At 53.3% G+C, this 16942-nt stretch overlaps 1 protein-coding gene across 11 annotated transcripts in view; it reads left to right on the plus strand.

Annotated features, from left to right (window-relative positions):
- LOC136791684 (uncharacterized) overlaps positions 1 to 16942 on the plus strand; it is a 35919-nt gene that overhangs the window by 1961 nt on the left and 17016 nt on the right. For 4 of the 11 annotated variants that reach the window (XR_010834177.1, XR_010834179.1, XM_067003761.1 and 1 more), the window contains exons 2-3: positions 6570 to 6612; positions 9105 to 9174. The exons of 2 other annotated variants lie outside the window; for them this stretch is intronic. Coding sequence is in view for 3 of the 9 variants with exons in the window: in XM_067003761.1 (XP_066859862.1) it covers positions 6570 to 6612; positions 9105 to 9174 (113 nt within the window). In the remaining 6 variants the exon portion in view is untranslated. Of the gene's footprint in view, positions 1 to 662; positions 2696 to 6569; positions 6613 to 9104; positions 9175 to 16942 lie in introns of all 11 variants that reach the window. 5 more of the 11 variants (XR_010834176.1, XR_010834178.1, XM_067003762.1 and 2 more) reach the window with 2 other exon arrangements.

Consider the following 16942-nt stretch of genomic DNA (forward strand, 5'->3'; position numbering starts at 1 on the left):
CTCCCTCACCTCCGCTGCAAGCCCGAGAAGTTGAAACATAATATGTATTACAATGTCTGGCAAATAAAAAAAAAAAAAAAAAAAGGAAAGAAAGAAGGAGAAAAAAAAAAAAGCAATTGGCAAATCTGCATTCCGTTCCCATGGCGACACAAAGCACCGCGCTCTCCGCCGAGCCTCCCCAGCACGTTTCCCCAGCCGGTGTGGGGCGAGCGCCCTCGGCCGGGGTTGGGGTCTCCAGGGCCCCCCCCAGCACCCCGGGGTCCACACGGGGCATTGCCGCCAGCCCCTCGCCTGCATCCTGCGGGGATGGTCCGCACGCCGCCGTCAGCCCCCGTGGGCTGTGACATCCCCGGGGAGGCCGCAGGGAGAACCCTTCCCGCGGCTCCAGTGGGCTCCTCGCGGGGTCTCTGCCCCCCGGGAGCCGCAGCGGGAGCTGGGGGCGCCGCGGCCGCGCTCCCACCGCTGGCAGAGGTGGGCTGCGGGTGCCCGGCCCGGGGGCGAGGGCAGCGTCGGGGGGCTGAGCCGCCCGTGCCCACCGGGGAGGCGAGAGGAGGGAGCCCCGCGCAGCCCCGAGGCAGGTCTTCCAGCAGCCCTTGCACGGGGGAATGGCGTCAGACGCCACGTAGGCCCGCAAAGCTAAATATGCCTGTGCACCCTTCCAGGGCCGGCAAAGCGTCGCCATAACCGCAGTAAGGAGAAAGGATCTCAGCCTGAATTGGGCTATACCGCGAGAAAGAAAAGTTCTGAGGAGCTGTTGGTATTATGTATTCTAATGAGGAGTCATTGGAGAAATTAAAAAGGGCAGAGAGAGACGACGACGGCAGCACTAATTCCGCAGGAAGCCTCCCAGGGAAAAGGCTGTGTGAGTGTGAACGCTGAAAAGCATGAAGGCCTGGAATTAGACTATCATTTAGAGAGCGTTACTAATCCGAAGTTACAGCAGTAATTCCATGATTTGCTGGGTCCCACACGCAGCGCCAGAATTAAAGATACGGATTTTCTAGAAATGTAACTCAACTGTGGCACCGAGTCTCGGCGAGATCCGAATGAATCATTCATTCCAAAGGCAGCGAAAGACGTGTCATTAAGAACCAACCTCCTTCTCTCCAGCCCATCTGGAATATGTATGCTCAATGCAATCCCAGAAATTGTGGAAGAGATCGGAGGTGGGGAGGAGGGAATGTAGTGCTTTCCCTCCTTTATCATGGTGGTTATTTTTAAGAAATAATTTTCCAATTATTTCCACGATATTGTGAGTGGCACTCGATTCGATTCTTCTTCTATTTATTTTTTTTCCCCCTTCCGTATGATAGCATCGAGTCAGGTGCAAACGGTTTCGGTGGAGATGCTTTAAAACTAGAGCGAACAAAGCAGGAGAGAACCGAGCAAGGTGGTTGATGAATGCATTTATTCCGGAGTAATGATTTGATGGGGGATGGAGGAAAGAAACATTCAAATTCCTAATGAATATAATTCAGGAGGAATCACTCGACCAGCGTGGTAGAGAAAATCTGTTTGGTGGGAGTGTTTCTGCGCTGGCAGAGCCCAGGAGGTATTTCTGTCCCTGGCTTTTGTAATTGCAAAAGGTGAAAATTTAAAAAGAGGATTGGAGGAAAAAAAAATTATATATATATACACGCATATACTAAATGTGTTTGTATGTGTGTATATAAATACATATTATATATATATAATTTTACGAAATAAAATGGAAGTGTGGAAATCAGTGTCTACATGTAAACTCTTACAAAGGATCGAAGCAAGCTTTTTCGCCTTGCTATTGGATCCGTTGTTCAGAAACCACCCTTGGCTCCTCAGTTTTTTCTCCCCCAGAGCCCGCGTTCTGGGCGGATTTTTCGGGTATTTTCGCAGGCTGTGGGGCTGGTTGGTGTAACCCACAGCAGTCCCCCCCCAAAATGGGGTTGAGGCGGGGACGGAGCGGTCTGGCCTTTAGTTTCCAGCGGGGAGAAGCCGTGGTTGAATTTTTGCTAGCGCTGAATTCTTCCTTTCCGCCCTCCCTGCCTGCACGTTTGGGGGAGGCGCGGAGGCAGCCCCGGCCTGATTAACAAGGAGGCTGAGGCTGGCAGTGAAGGATGGGGACCGTGGCAGGAGCCTCGCCAGCTCGTGCGCGTGGGCGGAGGGCAAAGATGCGGATAAAGCCCCCGGGTAAACCCATCCTCGTGCAAAACCCACCGCCTCTTTCCTTCCTTGCAGCCTGGTGCCAGCTCCTCGCTTTGTGCCCTTTTTGAAGCCCTGGCGGAAGGGGGTCACCAATTCATTTCCTTAGGGCCGGGGGTGGATTTTGGCGAGCGGGACCTCAGCCGAAACATCCCGGCAGCCCCCACGGGTCCCCCCGCATCCGAGCCTTTGCCCTGCTCGTGTAGCTGTTGGCGTCAGCGGGATCCTTCCTCCCACCCCGAGGAGGGAAGGGGTCTCCTGCTGCTGCCCTGCCCCATCGCTTGTGGGGCAGGGGCGATGCCGTGGGCAGGGAGGAGAGCCCAGGTCCCAGGGGGCCGCCCGGCGCCCTCGGCTCTTCCCTCCTCGGTGGGGCTCTGGCGGAGGAGATGGGACGCGGCGCAGGCCAGGCGCGGGTGAGGTCTCTGGAGCTGGGCCCTGATGTCTTTGTTCTTCAGGCAGTGCTGGGGATGGGCAGAGGGAGCCAGAAGCGTAAAGGAGCGGCGTGCGTGGTTTGGGGGTAAGTGGAAAACGTCAGCTGTGGGTTTACCCCAGGGGATCGACGCCCCGGGACGTCGAGTGCTCAAACTCTTCTCTTTATTTCTCCTCTTTCCCCAAAACTTCTCCCCCGTGCAGCGGGCTGGGCTCCCGGCACGAGGTGAGGGGGTTTGCACCAGGTAGCCGAGAAAGCCCAACCCGGTGCGGCTCCGGGGGCAGGTGGAGAAGGGGCTGCTCGGTGCCTGCCGTTTGAACCAGCTGCCTGTGAATGGAGGCAGGGCTGCGTGAGCCCGGCCGCTCGGTTCTGGATGAAATCCCATCAATGGGCATTTTTGTGGAATCGCCTGGCAATGGCTGGTGTGAAGCTGGAGGCCTGGCTCTCTCGTTTCTTTTGTCTCCCTCGGCTCCCACCCCCTCCGTGCGCCCTTGACGCAGGCGGACGGTGCCTCCGCTTACCTGCCCCTCGTCCCGGGCTTTGTCCGTGCCGTCGGGGAAGGGGCAGAGCCAGGGGCACAGCTCGGTGGCTTTGAGGGCACATCCTGCTCGTGGCTGTGCCCGGGTCTGCAGAGCACGGACAGCGGCTCCCTGACGCACGCGGCTCCGTGGGTGCGAGGTGCTAATTTGGGTGCGAGGTGCTAATTTGGGTGCCGGGAGTTTTTCCGAGGTGTGAGCGCGGAGGTGTTGGCGTCTGGCCGCGCGGCACCTGGGCAATTTGTCACCCCTTCCCACTCCAAGCCCCTGGGAGCCCTCGGGACCAGCAGTGTGAGGTGGGTGCGGTGCCACCAGGCACCTGCAGTCACTCTGCCCCGGTGGGTTTGCCGCTTTTCAGCGTTTCTTACCCGGCGGGGGTGCATTTGCCAAGAGCCCGGCTCGCAGAAGCGAGGTCTGGCGCTGCTCTCCCGGCCGGCAGCACGTGCTGGGGACCTGAGCTCGTGCTGGCCCGGCGGAGCCGTCGCCCTGCCGCAGCCAGGCTGCCCGTGTCCGCCGTGGGTGAGGGCGGACGGGGCTTTGGGGTCGGCGTTTTCAGGTGCCGCCCTCCGTGTTTGTTCAGCGGCTCAGGTTTGGTTAGGAGCGTTCGCCTCGAAAGCTCAGGAGTGGGGGGAAAAAAAAAAGAAAATGGGGGGGAGGAAAGAACACAATCTCCGTCAGTTAGCTGTCTCTTGGAAACTCAGCTCGCTGTTCCTATAGAGGCTTTCTCTTTTCCTTCACCCTGGTCTGGCCTTAAGTACCACTTTAAGTGGGCTTTGCTCATTCACATCCAGGCTCCTTAGAGCAATTGAGCCCGCGGGGGTTTGAAAAGAAGGGACAGTCCCTCAATGGCAGGACCTTGGGCCAGGCTAATTGGTTTTGGTTCAAGGGGATACTGGATTTGTGAAAAGCCCAAAGACATCTTTCCCACGCCAAATCCCAGCTCTTCAGAGGGGGAAGTGAGGGGTGCCGGGTGGGGAAAGGAGCTGAAAGAAAGGTGGGGTGGTCGGACCTCCGAAACGACCCCAACACCCACCGGCCTCAGCTGGGACAGGGCACCCAGGGGTGGCACGGGGACGGGGTCCCTCCTTCTTGGGGCAGGTGGAAGGCAGGAACGGGCCTGGCGGTGGCTGGGTGCTGAGCACACCGTCCGTGGTGGCCTGGTGTCATTAAAACCAGGCTTTTTCTGTGCAAGACTACCATGGAGATGCCGGGAGGAACAGGAGGATGGGACCTGGGGAGCACCAAATCGCTTGTGTGTGCGTGTGTGTGTCCATAGGGGGGATTTGCTGAGGTCTTTTGTATCTCGTTTTGGTTTGGGATTTTTTTTTTCCCTTATGCTGAATGTCTCTGGCACCATTCCAGCAGTCCCATGACCTTTACTCTCCCAGATCCATAAAAATCACTTAATTATTGGGCCGAAAATCAAGGCTTGGAAACAAAGCCAGCTTATGGGACCATCATTTCTTGATATATTTCCTGAGAGGACATATTTCTGGGCACCTTCAGAGCAGTGCGCGCAGCTTGTTGGATATGAGATATCAAGGCATTATTTATTGAGGAAGTCTTCACACTCCCTCATCTGTTATAATTAACTGATGACATTTTTTCTTAGGTTCAAAATATGGTGAAAAAGTATAATTAGCACGAAGCTGAGGCACTGCATTAAAATGTCTCCTATAGTTAATGTAAGATAGCCCTGCTATTTATTATAGGAGGAGCTGGCTCTGACCTCTGTGTTGCCTAACACTTTTTATTGTAAAGATTCTTGAACTTTTTTTTTTTCTTTTTGAGAACCTCTGACACTCCCATTGTTTGCTGCGGGCCCTTGAAATTCGGCGGGGGGAAGCTTTTCGGCTAGAGAAATGCCTATTCTTTGTCCCCGAAATTCCTTTCAGGTTTAGCTGAATTATGAATTGTTCGGGATCGCAATTTCCCTTCGGTTGCCTCTTTTGTGGGGTGGGGGGGGGGGGGGAAGGAGTAAAATCGGTGTTTCACTGAAATAATCACAGACCGGGAGCAGGGTAGAGCGCTGCGGTGCGCTGGCACGGCTGGGCTGGGCGGGAGGACAGTCACGGCCAACTCCACGATCCCTTTCCACATCCAGCTGATCTTCCCGCGCCGTGTCCCAGCCTCCCGGGAACGAGCTCCTCCAGGTCCTGGGCTGGGGGGGGAAAAAATTGCGTTTGTGTGCGTGCGGGGCCTGGGTCCTGCCAGCCCCAGCGGTTCACCTTCCCTGCACCGCCGGCCCCGGGAGAGCAGCCTTCTGCCGCTGCCAGATAACATTAGCCCTGCATTTCCCAGTGGCAGAAAGCTGTGCCGAGGCTCGGGGCTCCAAATCCCTCTCCCCGCGCAGGACGAAGGCGGCGATGGGTGTGGGGCAGAGGGAGGGGGAATTCGCCACCCTCGCGTACAATTGTTTTTCTTTTCTTTTTTTTTTTTTGGCTTATATAAACAATCTATTATTTATTAGCCATAAATAATACATTTTCTGTATGTTTAGAATGCACGTGATTGCTGCGGATTAAAAACGTGCCCGGTTTAAGGCGCCGAAGCAGGTCGGGGGCACCCGGCTGCGGTTTGGCCACGGGGTGTGAACGCAGGCTGTGCCCGCAGCGGGCTGTGATGGCTCGGTCACAGCCTATTTTTAGCTCCCTCCCTCTTTCCCTGGCCAGGGTGGCTGCACAGCGAGGTGGAATTAAGGTTGCAGGGACGGCCATAAATTGAGCATTTCTGAACTTCTGAAGTGCCCGACCACGCGGTCCGAGCGAGGCCTTTTCAGGGTAGGGTTTCTGCGCTGACCGCCTCGGTTGGGGACAGCGAGCGCAGGGGTAGAGGAGCAGAAAAGACCCATCAGAGTATTGAAAGTGCTCGTCTGAATAGGTGGGGGAGTCACCGGAGCCTACACTTGATCTGAGCTAAATGGCCAAGAAGATGTCTCCAAGCTGAAAGGGGGAAGCCTTTGTTCCTCCAGCAGCGGCCTTGATGTTTTCTTTGCCTTTGGTTTTGCCTCATTCACTCCTGGGGAGGTTCGGGCTCCTTCTCTTGAGGAATCTTCAGCACGTTCAGTGAATCTGCGGGCTGGTGGAAGCGAGCGTGTCCCCAGGAGCGTGCACGCACCCGGCATCGCCCGGCCAGACGTGCACTGCCAGCTCGCAGGCACCGCTGCCTGGCACCCTGGCCTTGCACGCTCGTTCTTCCCCGTGACACTACTGGGAGCCGTCGCACGTGGTGGAGGGAAAGGGGAGGCCTTTGTGCATTAAACGGGAGATCTAATCTCTTCTTTTAACTGCCGGAAGAATTTCCTCCACTTTACCTGGGAGGTGATTACATGCAATGCAGATTTATCTGTGCTCAAGATGGCTTTTTTTTTTTTTTTTCCTTTGTTTACTGGGAATTTCTCCATTCTGGCTCGCGATATCCACCAGGAAAGATTTGGCTCTTCCTGCCCTGTAGCAGAGCGGACTCTAGGTGAGCAAATTTGTCTGGGGAAGTAGGCGGCCGCTCTTTTGTTTTACTTTCCTGGGTCTCGTCCAGTGTTGTCCCCTCGCACACACCCGGTGCTGACACTGGCGCACACTCTCCGGCCAGCAGTGTATTTGCTCTGGGTTATAATTGTACGACCTTAGGGTTTTTTGCCTTGTGGATTCCTGGAGCCTGGTCCCTGCTGGGGGCTGTTCCTGACACAGATACCTACCTACGCTTTGGGTTTCCATTGTGTGGGTACGGCCTGGTGCTTCACGGGCTTCTTTTTCATAACTTTCCCCCTCTCTCCTGCATCTCAGTTCAGCAAAGGGCCTGTCTATCTGGATGCAGGCAATAAACGTCTGTTCTCACCCTGACTTCTATTAATGAGATAGAGACAGGTAAGCATCACACATACCAACTTTCCTGCTCTCAGCAACATCAAGGAAACGGTGACAAGCTATTAATGGAAAGTGATGGTCTGGGTGCTAATTAGTGCTTCCTTTTCAACTTTTACCTACATGTCTGCCGCGATGCCCACCCCAGCCTCTCCTCTCTCCTTGCATCCCTTTGTTTCCAGCGCGTTCTTCGTTCACCGCACGCATCCCATGTCGAAGGGGCTTCTCTCTTTATTTATTTATTTTTTCTATCAATTTCTTTCTGCATCTCTTCATTCCCTTTTTATCCTCTTTTTCCCTTGGTACTTGCTGCCTGCACCCTCTTCCTCCCGTGGCTGCTCCCAGCAAAAAAAAAAAAAAAAGCATGATGTTGTAGTGGGATCTGAGACCTCGGGGATGGGGCTGCACAAAGTCGCCCGGAGTTTCTCATCTCCATCACCGGGTAGCAATACTCGCTTGTGGCACCAGTGCACGGGGTCAAATCACCCCGGGGACGTGAGGTCAGAGATCTGTCCCCTCTTCCCACAGGTAATGCTGTAGGGAGGCTCTCGGCAGCTCACAGGTCTTGGTCATGGAGCAATTAGTATTTAAAGCAGCTCCTCTGGTGATGCCCAGAGACCGAGGAGGAGGGCTCTCTGCTGCATGAGCCTGTAGGAGATGGCAGGTCCAGCCCCACAGAGCTTGCGGTCTAAACCCTAAATGCACTCGCTCTCCACCAGGCACCAAAGTGGCTGGTTTTTGAGATCCACCCTGATTCCTGCTGCTGCAGCAGTGTGATGCCTGGTCTCAGCTCGGTGCCCAGGCTCTCCCACATCTCTTTCTCCCGACCCTTAGGCTCTGCCCCTTCCCCGAGGACCCTAACCATCCCCTCCTCGCCTTTTTCATGGGCTGCGGGTTTGCTGTGTCCCGAGGCGTGTCCCAAGGAGCTGCCTAATCTGCCCCTGTCATTCCCAGTCACAGGCTCGGCACACACCGTAGCTTTGCGGGGAGCGCTCGCAGGGCAGCGGGCAGAGGCAGCCATGGTTTGCATATTAGCTAATTAATTTTCATGACTGAACGATGCTGCCTGGTCTCCTGCTTATGCTCCTCGCCGCTCCCCTTCTCCCCCCGCCTCGCTGACACACACACAAGACGACACATCTCGGACGAACGTCAGCATCCTTCCACAGCCCCGAGACGCGAGCGGTTATTCTGCTGGCTTGTCAGACGCGGGTTTCCCTGCTTCATGGTACACAGGGGCCCCCTGCTTCACGTTTGCTGATTCTTATTAGACCCAGCGCGCGAGGGCCCCGTCTCTCCCAGCAAAGCAACGCGCTGCATCCCATCCATAAATCCAGCCCTGGAACAAAGCCTCCTCTACCCTGCCCCATATTTCTACCCAGCCTGCCCGCTTTCCCCTCTCTCTCTCTTTCTCTCTCTCTCTCTCTCTCTCTCCTCTCTCTCCCATGCTGAAGGTTTCCTAGTGCCAGGGAGATATGATAATTCTTGTGAAGAGAGCATGAAATGCCTCTGCTCTTTGTGTCTGTTTAATTCAATGAGAATCCCAGCCCCAGATGTCATGAATGGTGGGCTTTGTGCTGGCCCTTCCTAAGCCCTAACCGCCAGCCCTGCTCTCTGTCTTTCTTGTTTCCCACCACTGGATACTGATTAACAAACTAAATTATTTTTCCTCCCTAATGATGTTTTCCCACTTTGCCCACCAGGCTGGAAGAAGCCACGGGGAGGAAAGAGTTTGTGCAAAGGATGAGATAGCCAGGGAGAAAATTAAAGAGACAGTGTTGCTCTCTGGGCTCTGGCAATGCAGGTCCGCTCGGCTTTATTTCCTTATTAGAGGACGTGGCCGTGTCTGGCTGTATTTTATGTGGCCGTGTGTATTTCAGCTGAGGGGACGGGCTTGAAAGCGTCTGCACAAGGTATGCTCTGAAGCATGCCAAGCTCCGTAACTCAATTGCAATCGTGTGCGTGAGTTTGCACGGTCCCAAATTTAAGGTCTCTTTTCCAGCCATTTCTTCATGAGTGACACTTGGTAACTGCTTGACACCCGTCCGTACGTGTGGGAGCCTCTTTCTAATTGAGACAAATTCTCTTTTCCTTAATCAGACGTGACTGCGAGTTCACGGAGTGGGATGCCTTGGGAAGGGCTGGGACGTCTCCACCTGAGCGAGGAGAGGTGAGTCCCTGGGAGTCTCGCTGGAGGACCGAGGCCAACCTGGGCATGGGGGACCAGCTCTTTTACCTGATCCCTTCCTCCGCAGCCAAATTTCCCAGCTAGGCTTTTGAAACAGGGCCAGTTCGCTGCTGCTAGAGAAGGCCAGCAGCGATAATCCAGTGAGCCTGGGTGGACCTGGAGGCAGGCGGCCAAGGCAGGTCCGTGCAAAGCCACCTGCTTCCCGGCCTCCTTGCTGGGCACCAACCAAGCTGTGGCCGGCAAATTCCCTCCTGAAGCAGGGAGAGAGGATGGGTGCAACCGTTGCGAGCAGAAAAAGCAATAGGGAGGGTGAGAGCCTTTCAAAAAAAATAAAAATAAAAATGAGGGTTTGAATTGGGTAGCTGGGAGTTACTGAGCGGGGGAGTGGATTTGGCATTTTGTTTGGTTGGTTTGTTTTGTTCAGAGAAAGGGGGCTCACGCAGGCTCAGCCTGTACAGCAGCTGCTGCCCTCAGTGCTTCGGTGCCCTGCCATGGCTCCCGTTTTCCTCCGCTTAGACTCAGGCAGGAGAAATAAGCAGGGAGAAGGGTGTTGCTTGTCTGCACCCACCAAGCCCCTGCAAGCACAGCCACCGCATCCAGCAAAGTACTGCCTTGTGTACGGCCTTTGCTTCCCGCTGCAGTCACATCTGACCCTTATTACTTCTGCAAGGTAGAACAAGGCAGGAAAAATGGCTGTGCAGTGAGTTTCTTCATGCGCCAGGATTTATTAAGAACAATAGGGGAAATCAATCCATCTATGTAGAATACATCGCAGGCTGCAATGGGATAAAGCATTTATTCCGCTCTTGAAGGGTAGAGCTATAACTCATGGGAGGCAAAACCCTTAGCGCTCCGGAGTCCCTTCCCTTCATGTGTGCAAAGAAATGCTTTAGCCCATGGCAACCTACCAGCTATTGAATTTGTGTGGAGAATCTGCCGCCCTTCCCCTCCGCTGGCCCCTTTTTGGAAGGCGAGTCACTCATTAAAACACACCTCTGGAAAAATGAAGGGGCTGTCTGTTCGAAGGCATCTCTGCATCTCGGCTTTACTTAAAACAGAAAGTCAAGGCAGAGGAGAGAATAGAAATGTCTCGGTGACGTAAAAGCAACCCCCCACCAATTTCGAACAGAAAGATTAAACCGGCGCTGGTTTTGCTGAACTTTCTGCTGATGCCCAAGAACCAGGCATTACAATTACAGCGCAGAGGGACAGGTTGGGGTGTTGTGGCAGGGCGAGGTGATGTGCAGGGAGATCTGTGCTCTGTAGCAGAGTATCTCCACTGCTGACTACATGTGTGTCTGTATATGTCAGCACTGCTCTCTGCCCGGCTCTCTGGCTCGCAGTAGACGGCGTGCAGTGCAAAGACTGGAGCAGTAGTTAGCAGGGGCAAAAGGTGACCGGGATTTGTTATAATCTTTCTGGGTGTGTGAGAGTGCGAAGGCGGGGGGGGGGGCATTAATAGTGAAATGGTATTTTCACTAAGCCTATTTTCACTGGGTCTAATCTATCTTGTGGGAAGAGGATCTCTTCAATAGGGCAGACCCAGCGAGGCTCAGGAGCTGTTTGGAGGGGGTCTGGAGAGCCGAGGAGCATGGGCAGGGGGAGGCGTAGCAATTGAGCGGACACATGTCAGACGGTCTTCCTCAGCAGAGATGACTTGGTAGGTAGCGTGCTGTTGGGCAGATGGGGTTAATTCTTACACCCAAATCAAAAGGCGACCGAGGGGGGAATGTTTTATTAATGAAAGCAGCCCTTTGTGAGTATTCCTCCTGAGGCACGTTCCCTCCACCCGCTGCCTTCCCCCCTGGCTGCTGTCTGGCCCCGCGTCTTGCTCAGTACCTGCTCAGCTGCCACTCACCCACTGATGGGTTTCATCAAGAACTGTCTCTGCATGTCTGAGTTGTGGGCCCGGGCGAGCAAGGCCATGCAGGAGGAGGGACCGGTCCTCGGCCAGCCTGGAGAGAGGACGCGCCACAGGCAGGCAGAGCTCGGGCTGTCACAGGTTGCATGTCAGCCCATCGATTGCTGCAGGGTCACTTTTTGCTGGTATCAAAGAGCGAGGGACACCGTGGTTTGCAGAGCACAAGGAAAAATGCAGGTCAAAAGCGGGCACCTCAGTGGGCTGCAGATGAAGGGGACAACTGGAGGCTGGGCTGGGGAGGTTCAGAGTGCCTCACCCACCATCTAGCCCTCTTCCCATCCCACTGTCTTGCTGTCCTGACAAGAAATGGGCTCAAGAGAAAGGGCAGAGGAGCTGGTTTCTGTGCACCAGAATGCATTCCTGCCTGCTTCCTCAGGCAGACTGGGCAGCTTGTGCTAAAGGACCGGGCTGTGGGAGTGGGAAGATCTGTGAGCAGAATTTATTTCTGTCGCTTTGTTAAAAATAAAACAAAAGCTGTTTTATGACAATTGATTTAGAAGAAGGAGGAAGCGGAGCTCAATTCCCAGAGCTCCTTTTAGAAAGGCTCTGCATGTGTGCGTGCGCGTTGTATGTGTGTCAGAACAGAGCACCCAAGGAAGGTCGGGTCGGGAAACCTCGCATGGAAGCGGGGAAGAGACCCCGGTGCATGGCTGCTTCCCTGAGGGAACCCCCGCAGGGCTAATGTTTGATCTGAGGCTCGGCTGTACTCCTCTGAAACCTTGGGATGTCAGGAGCTCGAAGGGAGCCTGGGACGGAAGAGGATGCTATTTGCATTTTCCTATGAATGCATCTATGTGTATAAATATGGTGTCTCCGTGCATGCGCACACTCCCCTACGTATGCATTTGTTTGAAGAGCAACGCACTGTCCCCGTGGTGTTCTCTGCTCAGGGCCAGAATTGGTTAGCCTGAAATTCAGACTCTTCCTGGAGGAGCTGTAACTCCCCTCCCTGCTCCAAATCTAGCGATGGCTATGGACGCAGGAGTCCCGAGATGTTTTGCCGTGCGATAGCAGAGTTTCATTCTGGAGGATTGCAACTCCCCCTTTCAAATTTGCACAGACATCAAAAGAGTCTGGAAGGTTCAAACAGATCACAACGTAATCAAAATGCCAAGCCACCGTCTGTTTCTGCCTTTGGGTTGACAAGCAGGATTAGCACCCAAGGGAAGCAGGGTGTAATAGTGTTTCACGGGCACTGTGAACAGCCCAGAAGTGCGCAGAGTACAGAAAGGTTAGCCGAAGGGCAGGTCTAGCTACAGACTTATGGTTGGGGGGTGGATTTTAAAGCAACGAGCTGTACGCATACAACCTCTGTGGATATTTACTTCAGCAGAAGGCAGGACTGTCCTGCATATGGTTATGTCATGCTGGAAGCACTTTAAGCTAAACTGGAGAAAGCTGGTCTTGGCCTGGAATATGAGTTGGAGATGTGCACCGGAGCAGCAAGCAGCAGAATCGGTTGACCTATAGGGCTGTCATGATAACGGTGTGGCTTTCCGTGTAGACAACCCCAGAGTGGAGTAGCTAGCCTGCCATCCCTTATGTTTCACTGTCTAACTGAGATGTATAACACAGCTTGTCTGCGTGCGGCTGTAATCGCCCTCTTGCCCGGGTAACGCGTGCTCTGGTTCTCAGCAGTGTAGTGGAGCAGATGCCAAATTTTCTATGTGTGTCATGTGCCTGTTTTGCCACGCGAAATAGCCCCATCTTGGCTAAAGGTACATGAAATGCTTCCCAAATACCGCTTTTATGTCAGTAATTGCTATAGCCATCCTGAGGACAGCCCATGACCACGGATGAGAGTTCCTCATTCGGTATTTGAGCTTACTCATTTGGAGAGGAACAACATTGATGTTTCCACTGTAAAGTTCTCATGAAATGGGAAACACCAGGTGTAGCATTGTTTGCGTCATCTGTATGACCTTACCTTTACGTTTTTATAACTGACTTTGTTTTAAATTTTTGTTAAATTGAAATTTGGGAAGGTTGTGTGTTCTTTACGGGTGCCTCTGCAGATTTAGCTTGGGATTTGTTTTGTTCTGCACAGGAGAAAGGCAGGATTTGCCCGTGACTTGTTCTGGTGGCTGGGCAGGCCATGGTTTCCCTCATAGCTCTCAGCCCAACTACCTGCGCTGCTGTAGATGTCCACAAAACCTTTCCCTGGGTCAGACCCCAGTTGGGACACAGTCTCCAGCAGCTTACGGGATTTATGGGGCACATCCAGACAGGCAGCTGTGTACTGAAAGCGCCTGCCTGTGTGCAGGGTGGACCTGAGGCCCGCCTCGGCTTCAGCAGGTGCCTAAAGGGACAGGCATTGTGAGGGCACAGCCACCTCTATAATCACAGGCAGGTTCCTGGCAACGTGCACTGCCTTGTGAAGGAGAGGTGTATTGTAGTGAATAGCCCCACGAGCTGAATTTTCAGGTCAGAAAGGCTCGGGGAGAAGCTGTGGGAGCGCTATGCACCTGGCGCCTCGGCCCTGTGAGCGAGCGGCCTGGGCTAAGATGGCCGCTCGCCCCGCCTGTGGGCACACTCAGGCCCGTGATGGCGTCTCCCTGGCTCCCAGGGCCCCCCTTTTTTCCCTTCAGGGCTGCAGGCTGGCTGCCCATGCTTCCAGCCCCCGGTGCCAGCTGCCAAGGGCCGGGCAGAGAGGAGCCCGCCGGGGCAGGCCAGCCGCAGCCCTGAGGCAGCGTGGGCCCTGGCGGCCATTTTGAGGGAGGCAAGCGCTGCCTGTAAGATGGCCGCATGGGCATGAGGTGGGGTGCAGCGCTGCCTCGTCTTCGCCACGCTGCCTCCCTCACGCCGTCCCCTCCTTATCTTGCTAATTACCAATGAAGGCAGAACAATAACGGGAGCTGGCATGCCCCAGTTCTTTCTCTGCCACCTCCTTCCTCGGGCGGAAAATCTGCACGCACAACCCCCCCCCCCTTCCCCCCCCGCCCGCCAGCCCCTCTGTGATATTAATTGAATTAACATACTTCCTAATTTGCCCTGTGTTTTCTGCACGCCGGCTCCCAGCCGCCTCGTCATGGCTTATCCAACTGGTGGGGAAGGAGCGAGCGCATTCTTCCCCTCCGCTCGTTTGGTTGTATGCGAAAAATCCTTAATGACATATAAAAGGGGTGGCGTGGGGGTGGGGATGGCGGGACAATAGCCCATGAGGGATTTGGCAGGAGACGTGCAATATTTACCGAGATAGACCATCCTTGCTGTCGTTTTGTTGGTGGATTACGACGGCCGTTTTCACCGCGTTCCTCCATTTATTTATTTTTCCGATGGCAGGGGGGACGCGTTGGCACGCTGCTGCTTTGTACGCCTTGCTTCACCTATGAAAAGGACACATTAAGGTGTTTCCATAAACCCCTGGATGACAAAGAAAGCGCCTTTCTGCTCGGCTCGTATGCAACAATGACAGAAGCCTTTAAAACCATGATTTTTCCCCCCCAACGATTGCAGAAGGCTTCCCCTAAAAGGAACTTAAATACATATCATTAAATCTAAAGCACTAAGCTCCGCTCCTGCTAACTATGCCACGCTTTTTGTTTCTGATAGTATTTGTCCATTGCACAGAGCAAGCGATGGATGCGGAGCCTCCCCCGCCCTCCTCCCTTTGTTTAAATGACAAAATGTTTCTATGTTTTTGTTTAGAAAATAAACCTTTGTGTTTTTTTCAGCTTTTATTTTTATTTTGCGTTTATCCTGGCATGAAATCCAAACTCCCCCTCTTCCCAGATCTTGGGAATCCATGTTCCTTGTGATCGTTTTTCCCTCCTTTATCTAAAAATGCAATGCTATTTTACAGTATTTCTCTGAAAACGCACCAATAATATTTTGAATTTGAGTATTTGGGGCTTCAGGATATTGCTTTTTTTTTTTATATATATATAAGCGATGAATGAAAAGCAGTGATTTAAGTGTGTAATGCACAATACAGATGCCATGCATTGTAAATACATTTCAGGGGCATAAAATCCAACACAGAGAGCCGGTGTTCCACGAAAGCCGGGAGTCCAAAAATAACTGTAAAAATGAATTGTCTGTCGGGACGAATCTCTCAGATCCCATCCAATATTTGCAAGGTTACAATATACAACTGGGTTACTTATTGGCATACATATCTCATTTTAAAATGCTGATGACAAACTAAAAAAAAAAGAGGTGAAGGAGATATTTGACTGATTATTGAATAACGTGGATTCCTTGCATTTAATTTCATACTTACATGCTATTTGCTTATCCCATGTTTATGGGTATGTGCTTTAGCTTCATATAAATCTCTCCTGTCTGTCTGTCTCGCCGTGTTCTTTTCTCTTCTGCTATCCCATCTGCTTCTCATGGTCCTTCTCCTGAAACCACATCACAGGGTCCGATGGGGATAAAGGGAATCTGCCTCTGGTCTCTATCATAAACATGCCAACGTGGGCTATTGTGTCGGGAGCCGGCGGTCACCAGATGGTGCTTGGTTGCCCAGGGTCTGTGTCGCTGGGTTTGGTCTCTCTGTAAGCCAACAAGCCCTTTAGTATTGTGTCCCCTCAAGATCTACCCGTCCTGTCCAAGGACGATGTAGGGACCTTGGGTGATGTATCCCAGAGAGGAGATGCTTCTGGAAGTGCTCAGCGCTTTGCAGCCTCAGCCATGCAGATACGAGCTACCCTTGCAAAGCTGAGATTTGTTAATCCCCGTGCTCAGCCGTGTTCACCCCATCTGCATTCATGGGAAGGAAAATTAGCATGTTAGTTTGTGTAGGACTAAATGCTGTCCTCATGCAAAAAAAAAAGGTCTGTGCCAGCTTGAGCAGACATCTCCCCTTGGTAGCTTTAAGCACCAGGCTTGGGAAGACAGGGCAGTGATACCTCTGCATCTGTAGGGTGCAGACAAAAATCAAGGTATCTCATCTTGCCTGGTGTTTGCAAAAGGACTGGCTTGTGTGGGTATTATTGAGAAATGGTTACAGAGAGCAGCTGAGGTATGGGGCTTTCCCCGAGAAAAAACGTTCAGTGCGTCCAGCCAGGAGAGACTTGGGACAAATCCTGCTCTTCACTTGGTGTCTGCACATCCTCAGGAGGTCCTGGACGTTGTTGTGCATGTAAGCTGCAGAGGGGGAATTAATGCAGAAATAAAGATTGAGAATAAAAACACTGAATGCAGACAGATGGAGAGAGCCTGGCATAATTACATTTAGTGGAGGGCCGCCATGAATGAAACCAATTAAAGGAGAAGCAATGCTTCTATGAGAGAGAGAGGGGGGAAGATGGCCACCTCTCTGTGACTTCTTAGGCATCCATCGTCCGGTGGGGGTGAGTCCCCAGGTCACGAGGGAAAATGTGCACGCTTAGCGGGACTTCACTTATCTGCTAGGGCAAAAAAAAAAAAAAAGGAAATGGGAAATGGAGGACACTGGCAGGGCAGGAACGGAGCTGGCTTGCAGCCAGCGCCAGCCTCGCGGTCCCCATTGTCTCATGGCTTTAATGCGTGCCTAGAAATCCAGTATTTAGGATTCAGGTTGCCGCTGTAAAGCAGAAAGGTCGTGCTCAGCGCCGCTTGGCTTGGATTCCTCAGGCAGCTCTTTTGCCTGCATGCCCCACGTTGGGGCTGGCTCAGCAGAAGGGCTCAGGCCAGGCGTGTGCAGCACCTCGCACGTGGCTGTGGTGGCTTCGTGGTTTGGGGAGGGCAGCAGGAGGCGGAAGGAAATATCCAGGAAACCACACAAGGGAGAGGGTGTTGGGGTATGTGTGCATAGGCTGAGCACGCCTTATGGACAAGCTTGGCTGAAAACCTTGCAAGCCAGGAGCAGTGCTTCTCTTCCTCCGGTTCCCACCCTATCAGACA

The sequence above is a fragment of the Anser cygnoides genome, chromosome 11 (assembly GCF_040182565.1).
Source record: "Anser cygnoides isolate HZ-2024a breed goose chromosome 11, Taihu_goose_T2T_genome, whole genome shotgun sequence".
NCBI classification, from domain to species: Eukaryota; Metazoa; Chordata; class Aves; order Anseriformes; family Anatidae; genus Anser; species Anser cygnoides.